This window comes from Pimephales promelas, chromosome 9, assembly GCF_988280905.1.
Source record: "Pimephales promelas chromosome 9, fPimPro1.hap1.1, whole genome shotgun sequence".
In the NCBI taxonomy this organism is placed as follows: Eukaryota; Metazoa; Chordata; class Actinopteri; order Cypriniformes; family Leuciscidae; genus Pimephales; species Pimephales promelas.
Genome location: NC_142777.1, coordinates 17,270,461 through 17,282,689, shown reverse-complemented (window position 1 = coordinate 17,282,689; position 12,229 = coordinate 17,270,461). Strand labels below are relative to the sequence as shown.

The 12,229-nt window shown below is 41.3% G+C and overlaps 1 protein-coding gene across 1 annotated transcript in view; it reads left to right on the top strand.

Moving 5' to 3' along the window:
- Positions 1-12,229, top strand: part of slit3 (slit homolog 3 (Drosophila)) — a 199,100-nt gene that overhangs the window by 118,149 nt on the left and 68,722 nt on the right. Inside the window, exons 7-9 of the mRNA XM_039648704.2 lie at positions 7,318-7,389; positions 9,330-9,493; positions 10,501-10,645. Of these exons, the coding sequence (XP_039504638.2) occupies positions 7,318-7,389; positions 9,330-9,493; positions 10,501-10,645 (381 nt within the window). The remainder of the gene's footprint in view (positions 1-7,317; positions 7,390-9,329; positions 9,494-10,500; positions 10,646-12,229) is intronic.

Genomic DNA, 12,229 nt, shown 5'->3' with positions numbered 1-12,229 from the left:
GGCGCACTGCGACATAATTGAGAGATTTGTGCGCCCTTTTCCATCATTCGCTGTTGGGTTTCGTGATCACTGTAGAATTTTTTATAAACAGCGACTTAAAAAATTGCAAAGCAGGGAGCTATTTAAATACTTCCATCGGGTTTGGAGATGGTGATCAGAGTGGAGATTAGACAGAGCAGTTCGTGGCTAACCCTCCTCCACAACCAAATCACTGCCAGTGATTTAACGCCTGCCAAACTACACAGAATTAATGATCGGCCCTTTCTGCTGATGAATTGTAATTTATATTTAACATAACTGTGCTAATGACTGAACTAATGACTTCAAAGCTATCTCGGACATTTTCTCACATAGGACGTGACTTGCATCCCAATGAGCTGAAGGAAGTGCGGTAGGCAGCACATTGATGTGTTCTCCATCTGCAGAGCACCTAAACCTGCCTAATAAGAAGCACCCCCTTGATTATTTTCCATTTTTAACTTAGGTACGGTTTGCGCTTGCTCTCATTTTAAATTCTGGTCACTAAAATATACACCTAATCAAGCCAGTTTATCTTTCCATGTGAGATAGACTGTGCATTATAAGGTGTCCACCTTGTCTTTGTTTTATTAGATTCATGAAATTGGTAGTGTTTCTCATTTCTAATTTCAAATCAAATTTTAAGTATACTATTTAAATGAGGTTTCATGTGGGGTGATAAAAACTGAATATTTTTCACAGGTATATAACTCAAACTCAATTTTTATTCATATGATTCCAATAGTCATACACCATAGTCAAATATACAGTTTTAGTTGCTTGAGTAAGTTGAAAAATAGTTAACAAGATTACTTAGCCAAGTAATTCAGGTGAAATGAAAAATCGCTGTTTTAAAATAATGAATAAAGTCATGGTCTGAGTGTTAAATAAATGTTAAACCTTTCTTTACAATAAAGAGAGAACAAAAAAAAAACTTTAATCAAAATATGTATATTCAGCTTAAGTATGACCAGTTATTCATAAAAAAATATATATTTATAAAGCCAAAGAAAGCATAAAGATTGTTCAACGGATATATATTTTCAGCAGGGTTACGGTGATCATATTTTGATCTGATATTGTTCTTATTGTGTTTAGAACGCTATGAACTTTTGTGGAATCTTTCATAATATGTTATTATCGTCCTTCAGGGCTATTTTGCAAAATGTGGTTTAAATGTGAGAAGGGAATTTTTAGTATTGTGAGAAAGAGCATGTTGGGAACTCCCTATATACCCCACTCTGTTTTGTCTACACACACACACAGCACTCTTACAAGCGCTGGAGCCTCTGCATATTTTATAACCACTTTTGTACAGAAAATTCTGGCTCTGAATCAAATGTCAAATCATGTGAATTTTTTTTTTGCCCCGCTGTGTCATTTTTTATGAGCAGGGAAGTGCTGAGACATTTCCGTGCCATCTCTTGAAGGTGACTTTCCTTCCCACCATGCATTGATAAGAAGGCCCAAATTTTCGCATTACCACTGTCCTGTCCTCCTGCCAAATGCTGTCATTTGTCAATGTGTGCATCGCACATTTTTCTCGACAGCTTGGCACAGATCTTGGTGGTCGAACTAAAGTGAGTTTAGCATGATAGCATGGGCACCGTGCCCCGAAGGGACGTCTTTGCAGCTCCCCAGGCCTGGTCGATACGCACCACACGTTACTATATCCTCAACAAAGGCATCTTCTCCATTTCTAATCATAAGTGCCGTTTAATGTGCGTTTCACATTTTTATTTGAAGAGACTAACTTGTAGTACTAAGACATGCCACGAAATACCAACCAGGGTAAACCTTGTGAGTATTTGCAATGTGTTGTCAGATTAAATGTTGATTGTGTATGGGAGCGTGAGGAGGCGGATTATTAATCCTGAATACAAAACGGCATTGGAAAAATGCTGATTTGGAGAGGCTCTTGCATTTCTGTGGTATCGTTGACATCCCTGGACTGTTTTGGGGGAGGCAAGTGGGCGTTTGATCGAAACCTAAATATATTACGAATGAAAAATCGTGTATTTCATATGGAAGGTTTGAGAAATATAATTTTCTTATGGTTAGGGCTTATGGTTTGGCAGTTTTCTACCTTTATAATGTCATTTTCTCAAAGCAAGACCTTTTGAATGTTCCACTTGGCAACGATTACACTGAGCTTTGCTCTTTTTCGGTCCCTGCCGCCCCTTATCCTAATCATTTCTAACCCCTGTGCTCCTGTAAAAAACATTACCTCTTCTCAGATTTAACAAATGTCCTCTAGCTGGTGCACTTGGTCCCACTTTGGGAACACGGGACTGCAGATTCCCTTGAATCAGATATTCCATGCATCTTTAATTTCTAACACTGGTTGGGCTCCCTTTGGACAAATCAGTCTTACTTCTGCAAGGCCTGATTGAAAGGTTGTCTTTAGTCAATAGGTGAGTCTTTATGTGACAGACAACAGGCAGGCGGAGGGAGAAAGGGCAAGCTGATGGCTAAATGAGAGGATGGATTAAGGGAGTGGAGGGGGGAGAGCTGTCATTAGCTCACAAACAGCACTTTCGAGCACAGGAAATTGCCTTGCCACCAGACATGGCCCCATTGCGTTATCTTTGTGTGGTCTACGCCAAAGCTCGGGGAGATGGGGAGGGGGCGGGCTGGAAATCGTGCTTTTCAGCAGTCGGACCCTTGCGCACAATTAATCATTCGCTCCTGGATGGCCAGAGAGAGGAGGGAGGCCGACGGAACAGCTCAGATTCAATCTGTCCTCATTTGTGCTATAATGGCCTCATCAATGGCAGGGGAATCGTGTCTGTTTTCGGTGTTGTACCTGTTCTCCTCCCATCCTCTGCTCCATCGAGGGATGGAGAGCTTTTTCTCTCCTTTCAGACGAGGCAAAGGGTTGGTTTATGCAGGCATAAAGCTTCCCCCTTTTTTCATAATACGTAATTAAGCTCTAGTTTCTTTTTTTTTTTTTTAATAAGACTCCACTTGGATACAAACCACATGAATGTGATCATGCTATTTCTCTGTTTATTCTCATTGGGTTTATTTGAATTAGCGGAATAACATCTGATTGCGGCTTTGTGCTGAAGCTGAACTTACGATGCTAAGCTAAACAATGGCAACAGCTTCCATCCTTTGCACACGAATTCCATCGCACTGCAACAAGTGGAGCCCAAGAGCTCATAATGAAATTACGCTCCATCTGGAGGCACTTTACTCATTTGTTTTGACTCGAGGGCCCGACGCAGGGATGCCCTGTAAATGGTTGCTCGGATGGACGCTTGCATTGCAAACTCACAATTGTGCTGTAGTAGCGATAGTTTCCCATGGAACGATGACAACATCACAGACACTTTGGCTCACATCTAGTTTCCAAGTCATATATAGACATGCTTGTGTACTCCCTACTCTATACACTTGCACTCAGTTTCACAACACTGAAATTATGGATTGAGAAGATACTGTAACAAAAAAAAAGTTGAGCACAACTATTTTTTTAAGCACTTTTTCTTAAGAATGAAATTTAGGACAAGTATCAGTTACCAGGAAAGTTAATTTCTGAAAAGTACATACTCACTGCTTCAATCCTGTCATGTCAAATAACATGTCTTTGCCTCCTGATTTCTCAGGAAAAGTCAGATGCCGGGAGCACTTCAGTTACTTCCCTGCCGTCCCTTGCCGTCCACCCAAACAACCCCTCTCTTATTTTCTTATTTCAAAATGTTCTGGCTCTGAAAATGCTGCCCTCTTTTAGGAGTGAAGTATCCAGAGACCCTCTCCAAGTCCCTCTAATGAAGGCCCGAAGAAAGCCTGAGAGCACTTAAGATCCCACTGTCATGCTTTTTGCAACTGTGGGAAAGCTTTCTTGACATAGAAAAGAGAAGTAAAAAGAAAACGTGCCCCTCTGACTAAGACTAAGCTGACACAGACTAAGCGTTGTGAGCAATTAACAGCTGCCTGGTTCTATTGACGCCTGCATCAATAGAGCTTTAAATAAAATCATAAAGTTACACAGTCAAGCTGTAGAGTTTGGTATTTGTCAGGTCCCACATTGATTTCATTTCTTTTCAGCTTGGGTGCATTTTCTCAGGAGTCACTGAGGATGTGGTCCTTACCCCTGCAGCACGTTGACTTTGCTTAACAGTTTTGATTTATGGTCAACTACTAGGCGTCACAGGCGGAATGACTTTATATTGCTGGCGATGAAGACAAAGGAATTTTAAAGACTCAAGGTGATCTTCAATTATCACAAGTGGCTTTAGCAAGAGTTGCTCACGCTGCGCTGTTATTTGCAGAAATCCCACGCTGCAGCAGTGGGCGGCCCTCTGCACTGCAGAGGGCTGGATGTATGGAAGACTGACAGTCTTGTTTAAGATAGAAAAATGGGCTCTACTTTAAGGCCATTGGTCTAGTGCTCATTGTTTCTTTTAGAAAAGCTTGACTTGAGATGTCCATATACATAAACATGTGCAGTCTATCCGCTGAGACACCGAAGGTCATCGCTCTGGGGCATGGAACATGTCAGGTTTAAGCTGACTTAACGTGACTGTGACGCCCAGTCCAGCTACAGCTTTTTCGAATTACAATTGCATGAAGGAAATCTATATGAGATTATTTTTACTCAGGGATTCTAATCCTGGACACCGGATGGCTGAAATATGAATGAGCGAGCGAGCACTACCACAAGCTGTTCGGCACTCTTTGTCGATCCTCTTCCCTTCTTTAACAATCCTTCTTTAGTTCTCGGTCTTGTCTTTATTTTTTCCACTGTTAGTTCCACTTGCATCACCTAACTTTGGGAGAAGAGAGTGAAGGTTTCACAGATAGGAGTGAATCCTTCCTGAGCAAATTACATTTTCCCTTGGTAATAGTTTGGTATTACAGGGTTTTACCAGGGCGTTCCTCCCTCAGGCTTGCCCAGAGCTTCTTCTATTTACATCTCTACAGAGCAGCAGAGAACAGCAATGAAACCTCCGAGCCACAGCGGCCTTGACAAGAGGTTCACTTTCTGGTGCGGATTTGGTCAACTCCTCACGAGGGTGATTCCTTCACCCTGTGTGTAATTTGTGCGGAATTTTCTGTGTCTATGTGTAGAATAACAATAATTTTCCATTCCATTTAGTTAGTTTTCTTCTTTCCCTCACTCATAATAAAGTGTTCCACCACAGATCTGAGCCAAAATCAATATTCAGATATCATTTAAAGTCCCACAAGAATGTTATATTTTAGAGGGATTAGTTTCCCTCTGATTTGTGCAGTTTTATAGCACCCACATTCAAGAAATGGACCCAGGCTGGGAAATTTCCATTGGTCTGAATTGTAAAATTGATCACTCAAATGGTAAATAATCTAAATCAAGCGTCGCGTCAGTTCTGACAGGTCACTTTAGTCAAGCTTGCATCAGCTGACTCTCAGATGATCCACGTCTACCTTTAGGAAAATGACGCCCATCACTGTTTAAGCTCCTTCAGTATTGTCAGCAGCTATCGCGTTTCTCGGGAGCTAACAGCCCATTCTCACCCCCAAGGCGTCACCTAACTGACTTGGGAAGCATTTTGACCATGCTTCAATATTTGACGCTTTAGGCGCCCTTTAGCGTCAGTTAGATGACGCCCTAGGATCGCTTGTAACCCTACCCCCACCCCAGACCTAAACCTAACCGCGTCATCTAATTGACGCTTTCCTTTAGCGTCAGTTAGATGACGCCATCGGATCGCGTCATGTAACTGACGCTAAAGGGCGCCTAAAGCGTCAAATATTGAAGCATGGTCAAAGGTGACGCCTTGGGGTGAGAATGCGTTGGAGCTAATTACCCTCCTCCATCCCCAGCTCCTCCTCTTGCCCAGTCAGGATTTGGCATTCTGATTCCCCTTGAATCAGATACATTCATGTTGGTTCTGTTCTGATTGCTGCTCTTATCCATGCTGGAAGATCCACGCCCAGAATGGAACCATACCGCCAATCCAAACTGTATGCTAATTGTCAATCGTATTTGATGATAGTGGTCCTGACAGAAATAGCTCGTTTGTTTACCGCAGTGTTTAGACTGAACTACCTGGCCTTGAATAAAAAGTAAGACCAGCAGCTGGTCTGATCAGATGAGAGTATTTGGTTTCCAGTAGCTCAAACAGTATGCATGGCGTCATGGGTAGCATGGGAAAACCCAGACAACTTACGGCAAATTTAGATTTGCTCTGAAAGTTAGTCTGGCAAAGAGCTCATTCAAGCCCATTTCCAATCCGTCAAAATCACGGCACCAATCAGAAACGTTGGGGCGGGCTTTACGCGATGACGACAGCGCTGGGATTTTGGAGCAGATTTTGTAGGCTACATTACAAAGATGGATGCTGCCGTCGATCATCACTCGTTCGAATTCGCTATCGCGTCTGTTTTATGCGATTTGAACATTTCCCAAGAACAACACTCGGAGATGTTTCTCCACCGGCCGGCGCTCTGCATACGTCATCTCCTTCATCGCTCTAATTACTTTTAGGTCTACACGCGATGTCCGTTGGTGACGCCCCTCTGGAAATGATTTGTCTATGACGCTTTGCCAGACCATAACTGAGAATGGCCTGGTTTTAGCCAGGCTAGGTCATGGGTTCAATTTCCAGGGAATGCATGAAAAAAATACAAAAGTATAACATGAATGCAGTGTAAGTCACTTTAGATAAAGAGTCTGCCAAATGCATAAATGTAAATGTAAAATGTAAATCATGGAGTGTCCTTTGGAGAATTCACTCCAAAACTGGCTGTCATTAAACCTTTCATTAGAAGGAACACTCAGACTCCAAACCCAAGTTGTAAACTGTATTGGCGTAGTCAGCGGGATTCAGCAGTTTCTCTCCACCAAGCAGGAACCATTTAAAATCCTAAATTGAGAGATCCCAGACCGTTTTCCAAGAGGTGGAAGTACAGGAGGCTGTGTGTTCTGTATGTGTGTGATAGGTTTGGGGGTTATGGGGTGGGATGGATTGATTACAAGATTAGGTCAGCTAAGTAGTGCTAATCACAACTGTGGCTGGTATGACAGGAAACAGAAAGGTCTGCCATCCATACGTAATTACAAGTGCGCACATCATCGATGATATCATCCTTTTGCGGACCATTACATGCTTATGTGGACACTCACTACTTTCAGTGTGACTTTCTTATTTTATTTATCTAATACCCTTTTTATTTTGTATTTTGTTCTGGTCTTGATTGTCAAATGTTATCTGAAGTCACTCGCTAGTTTTCCTACTTAAATGAAATTAGGTAAATGCTAACATTTGTTCAAATTTCTAACATTTGTTCTCTCTCTTTTTTTCTTTCTAGCACTCTCAACAACAACAACATCACCCTCATCCCACTGTCAAGCTTCAACCACATGCCCAAGCTGCGGACACTGTGAGTACTGAGAAGCTTCTTGTCCACTTCATGGCATTACAACTAATGCTACCCAGTCAGGCATTCTACATTTAGTCCTAAATCTTAACTCTACTTTTTGAGGATTTGCTGCTTAGCTGGAGCCCCTTTCCAGGCTCTGTGGTGACGCCATACCAGTTATCAGAGCGGTGGTCTGTTTGTGCAGCAGACATTGTCTTGGTTGAACATTTTGAGATGGCTGTCTTACACATTTGCCTGTGTTGCACTGTTGGACCCAAACCACAATTGATATGAATAATTACACAGTCCCCAAATCTCGCATGAATCATTCCCTGCTGTGGCTGACCTACGATATTAACGTGACTCTGAGATGCTTTTGTTGTCATTCGAGTGTGGTCGTTCTTCTCAGAACTTTGGGTCTAGTAGAGAGATAAATAATGAAATATGTCAAGAGTAAGCACTAGTTTCATTTTGGGGCTTCTGGGAGCTTGAATCTCAGTCTGAAATGCAAGGCTTTAGTATTACTGTGACCCTGGTGCACATGTTCGGAGCTTCCTCCTTCAATCAGTCATTTTTTTTCTCTCTATCTATGTCTCCTCTTTCCGTCATGGCCGCCGAGCGTTCTCTCTGGAGTCATCCATAGCTTGAGCTCCACAACCGAGCAGTCTGGCTTCCCTCCCATCAGTCAGCCCATCAGACAGGCCAGCCCCCTCATGCGGGATTGAATTTGCTGATGCTCGGATGGCCAGCCGCATTGCTCCCTGGGCAGTATTGAATTATCCTCAGCTAGGCTTTGGTTGCTACCCAGTTCCTTTGGATTGAATTTTCTGTCTCTAATATCCCTGATATATCTGTATTGAATTTGTTGCTCGTAAAAATAACTTATTAAATCAAATGTTTAGAGATGTTGGTAATCCATTTAGTTGGATGGTGGTTTAGCTCCCGATTTCTGATGAAATAGTCGAGTTCACCTCACCTATCCCCCACCACCTCCACCTCGCCTCCCCTTCTACAGATGTAGTATCTTTGTGCATTCAATTAGATCAAATGATATCACCGCATGATGCTTGCCATTCAATAACTCAGACAAATGAAAAGCACTCCCACCGCTAGGCAAGTAGTCATTTTCTGTGTATCACGGTCGATAGGGTGTGTGTGCACGTGGAGCTGCCCCAGTGTGCCCGTCCTCGGCTCATCCCATGCGCAGCTGAGGCAGCCGAGGCTCCTTCTCCCCATGGTCATCCATCTTGTAATCCCACTCATCTGTAATTAATCCGCAAAGACAGGGGGCCAGGTACTGGATTTGTAATGGGAAAAGCTCTATTAAAACCTTCGCCCCCATGCTGAAATTGTCAATGAGAAGGTTTTTGTCCCCCTAACTGGATTCGTCCTGTTATTTCATTTACAGACAGTGGTGACTGATATAGCTGCGCCTTTTGATTTGCTGACACCACTTTTTCTTTGAACTGTGTCTCGCGTCCCCTTCGGGTAATGGTCCTTGAGAGATTTATATTAAGATGTGAAAGATGTTATTGGGAATTGTGCCATATTGTTAAAGACCTTTATGAAATGAAGGGGCATGCTCTGGGGATTTGCGAGTGGCTTACTGTGGTCTCGGTGGAGATGTTACTATAACCTGAACAATAGAATGTCCCTTGTGTTGTCACTTTAATTCTGATGTGTTATTTTGAGTCTGCATTACTTAAACTCTTTAGAGATTCTCTCTATGAATACTTACTTGTCCCTTCATTTTAAATTCCTTATTATCACAGATGCCATGAATGGTGTGGTAAACATTTATTTTCTTCATTGTGTCTTCAAAAAGCTATTTCCCAACAACTCAAGTATCATCCAATCCAGCATTCCTGTTAGACATACAAAACTCCTCTGACCTTTATTGGATGGATACTATCTTACTATCTGTCCCTCATTTCTCTTTCTCTCTTTCTCTCTCTCTCTAGGCGCCTGCACTCCAACAGCCTGCACTGCGACTGCCACCTGTCCTGGCTGTCTGATTGGCTGCGGCAGAGAAGGGGGCTGGCCCCTTTCACACAGTGCATGGCCCCCGCCCATATGAGAGGTCTCAATGTCCCTGATGTTCAAAAGAGAGAATTCGTGTGCACAGGTATGACACAGAATTTACTTTCTCTTTCAGAATATCATTCTTTTGTCTCCTAACTCCTAACAAATGTAAGTTTTCCTGTCTGGGAAAAAAAGGGATCTTATTACTACAAAAAAAAAAATAATAAAAAAATAATAATAATATATATATATATATATATATATATATATATATATATATATAATAAATTATAGGTAATGCAAGACTCTTTTGTTTTTTGTTTTTGTTTTTGCATTGTTATATCATTTACTAAATACAAATTTTCACAAATTCCCTAAATTCTCACCCTGTTGCAAAAAGTATGTCTAATTCAGTATTGCAATATGATTGTGAAAACCATGGCACAATATTTATTTATTTATTATGTGTAAAATAAATTCAGTCAGTCTTTTTAACATTATAGTACTGACAGAGAAGTGTAAAATAAATCTTAATGGTCTTTAAATAGGGTTCATTAAAAACAAAAACCTTTATAAAAAAATATATAATAATGATTAATGTGAAAATAATGGCTATTTAATACAAGTGAACACTGAGGGCCTTTTCATTGTGTTGTTTTATCAAGCCACTTCATACATTCTGTATCTTAATGGACCTTTGGGTTTCATTGGTGAAAAAGTTCACGTACAGCCCTTGTTAATTAAGCCCCATTTTCCTCCCCCTCTGATTAATCAACTGATGAATATACTCCAATACAAACACAAAACTGGCTGCAAGAAAAGGCGTTTCTTAATTAAGCTACAAACAATAAAACAACAGGGAGCATGTTCTTACTGATTATGTACTGTATTAAAAGCTATTTTAATTAAATTGTGAATTAAAGCTAAATTTCATAGTCCTGAATAGAAGCTACATGACAGTTATAACTATGTGTTTCTATTCATATTTCACTTAAAATGGTGTTAATGTTCCCTGTGATCTCCATTTGCATTCTTGTGTCAGTAAACCATGTTGTCTTTAGTCAATTTTCCTCCCGATATGTTATTTTACCATCTTGTCCTCCACCCCAGGTCCTACTCAGACAGAGCCACGGTCATGTGCTCCCCAGGCGCCCGTCTGCCCTGCCGCCTGCACCTGCAACAACAACATCGTAGACTGCCGTAGAAAAGGCCTGACGGAGATTCCTGCCAACCTGCCTGAAGGAATTGTGGAAATGTATGGATTCCACTCCTTAAAACCATTTCCCTTCTATGTTTGTGTAAAAATAGTCCAGTGTGATAAGTACTTACCGCTGGTATTGTATGTGCAGTGATCTGCCTTCTTTCTCCTGTCATATAACAAAGGCCATTAGCAGTGCAGTATTGCAGCCTCATTAGCGAGTGTGTTAACGCCGTGCCGCAGTTGCAGATAGATCTTGCTCAGAGCTACTGGAGGTCTACCAGCCTGTCTGCTGGGTGTAGGCAATTAGATAACCAGTCAAGGATCAAAATGAGACAACTTATACTGAGCATCTAATGTCCAGGAAAGCGGAGTGTCTTATGAGCAGATTCAAGCAGTACTCAACCAAAGCTGTCTGTGATATGATGTTGAATTGCACACTTTTTAACCCTTTCACACGTACGATCACACCGGTGTGATCAGTCTTGGCTGGTCCCTGGAGCGTACGATCACACCGGTGTGATTAGAACGGTCAGTGCATCACATCAACTGCTAAATTCAAACTTGCTCTCGCGCGTTGGCTGGCGCTGAGCCAGAGACGGACGCGCTCAGTGTTGTCCTATGGGCTATATGCACGCATAAATTCCGCATTTGACGCAAGGATGCTCGACAGTTTCCGGTTGGGGAGATTAAAGCGGAGGAAAACCGAGGAAAACGGGATTATGGCTGTCTTCAAAATTTACTGGCAAAAATAATCTTTGAAACGAAACGTTCATATGTTTAGATGTAATTGTATAGTTATGTTTATTTAATATAATTTTAAAAAGAAGCATAAACACAATGAGGGATGTCTGTTTTGTCTGTTCTTGTGACTAAGATTTCTTTAGTAAAACCATGGAGTATAAAATTCAATATAAATTCTCGGTATTGCATTGGACTCTACGATCGGCGGAAGTAAACGAGCATCCTTATACCTTAACCGGAAATACCACCGTGCATAGAGCCCATATCACAACTATTGAGTGTTTTCAACCACATAATGTTTATTTTAGGTTTCAGGCATTTAAATACACATAAGTACTAGCAAAACAATGATTTTGAGTTTTTAAAATACACTCTGATGTCTATGGAAGCAGCAATAATAATCCTTTCAATTTAATAAGACGACACGTTTTATTCATAGGCCTATCAGACATTGTGTAAATAGCTTAACATTTGACCCTATTCTTCTCCCAGTTCACCGGCCACTTACTTTCATGTATTTCGTGAGAAGTGGAGGAATTGACGTTGTAAATCCAACAGATCCGATTCTCTGAACTGAAAAAGAAACTAAAATGGCGCCGCCCATTGTGCATACAGCTCAACTAACGCGACCGTTATAAAGATTTTTAAACAACAAAACCTATCCACTTGCACATATTTGACAATCGGAATATCAGTGTTTCATGCTATAGCTAATACATTTTTGAATATTTTTAATAAAAAAGGAAAAATGACATAAAAACAGATCATCCTTCATTCAGCGCTGTGTTTTGGTTGTGCTGTGTCACGTGACAAGCAATGACGCGTCACCATGGAAACATTAAAGAGGCAAGTTCTAAATAGCGGTCGCCTTGAAAAACTCACGCTGGGGGGTCAGTT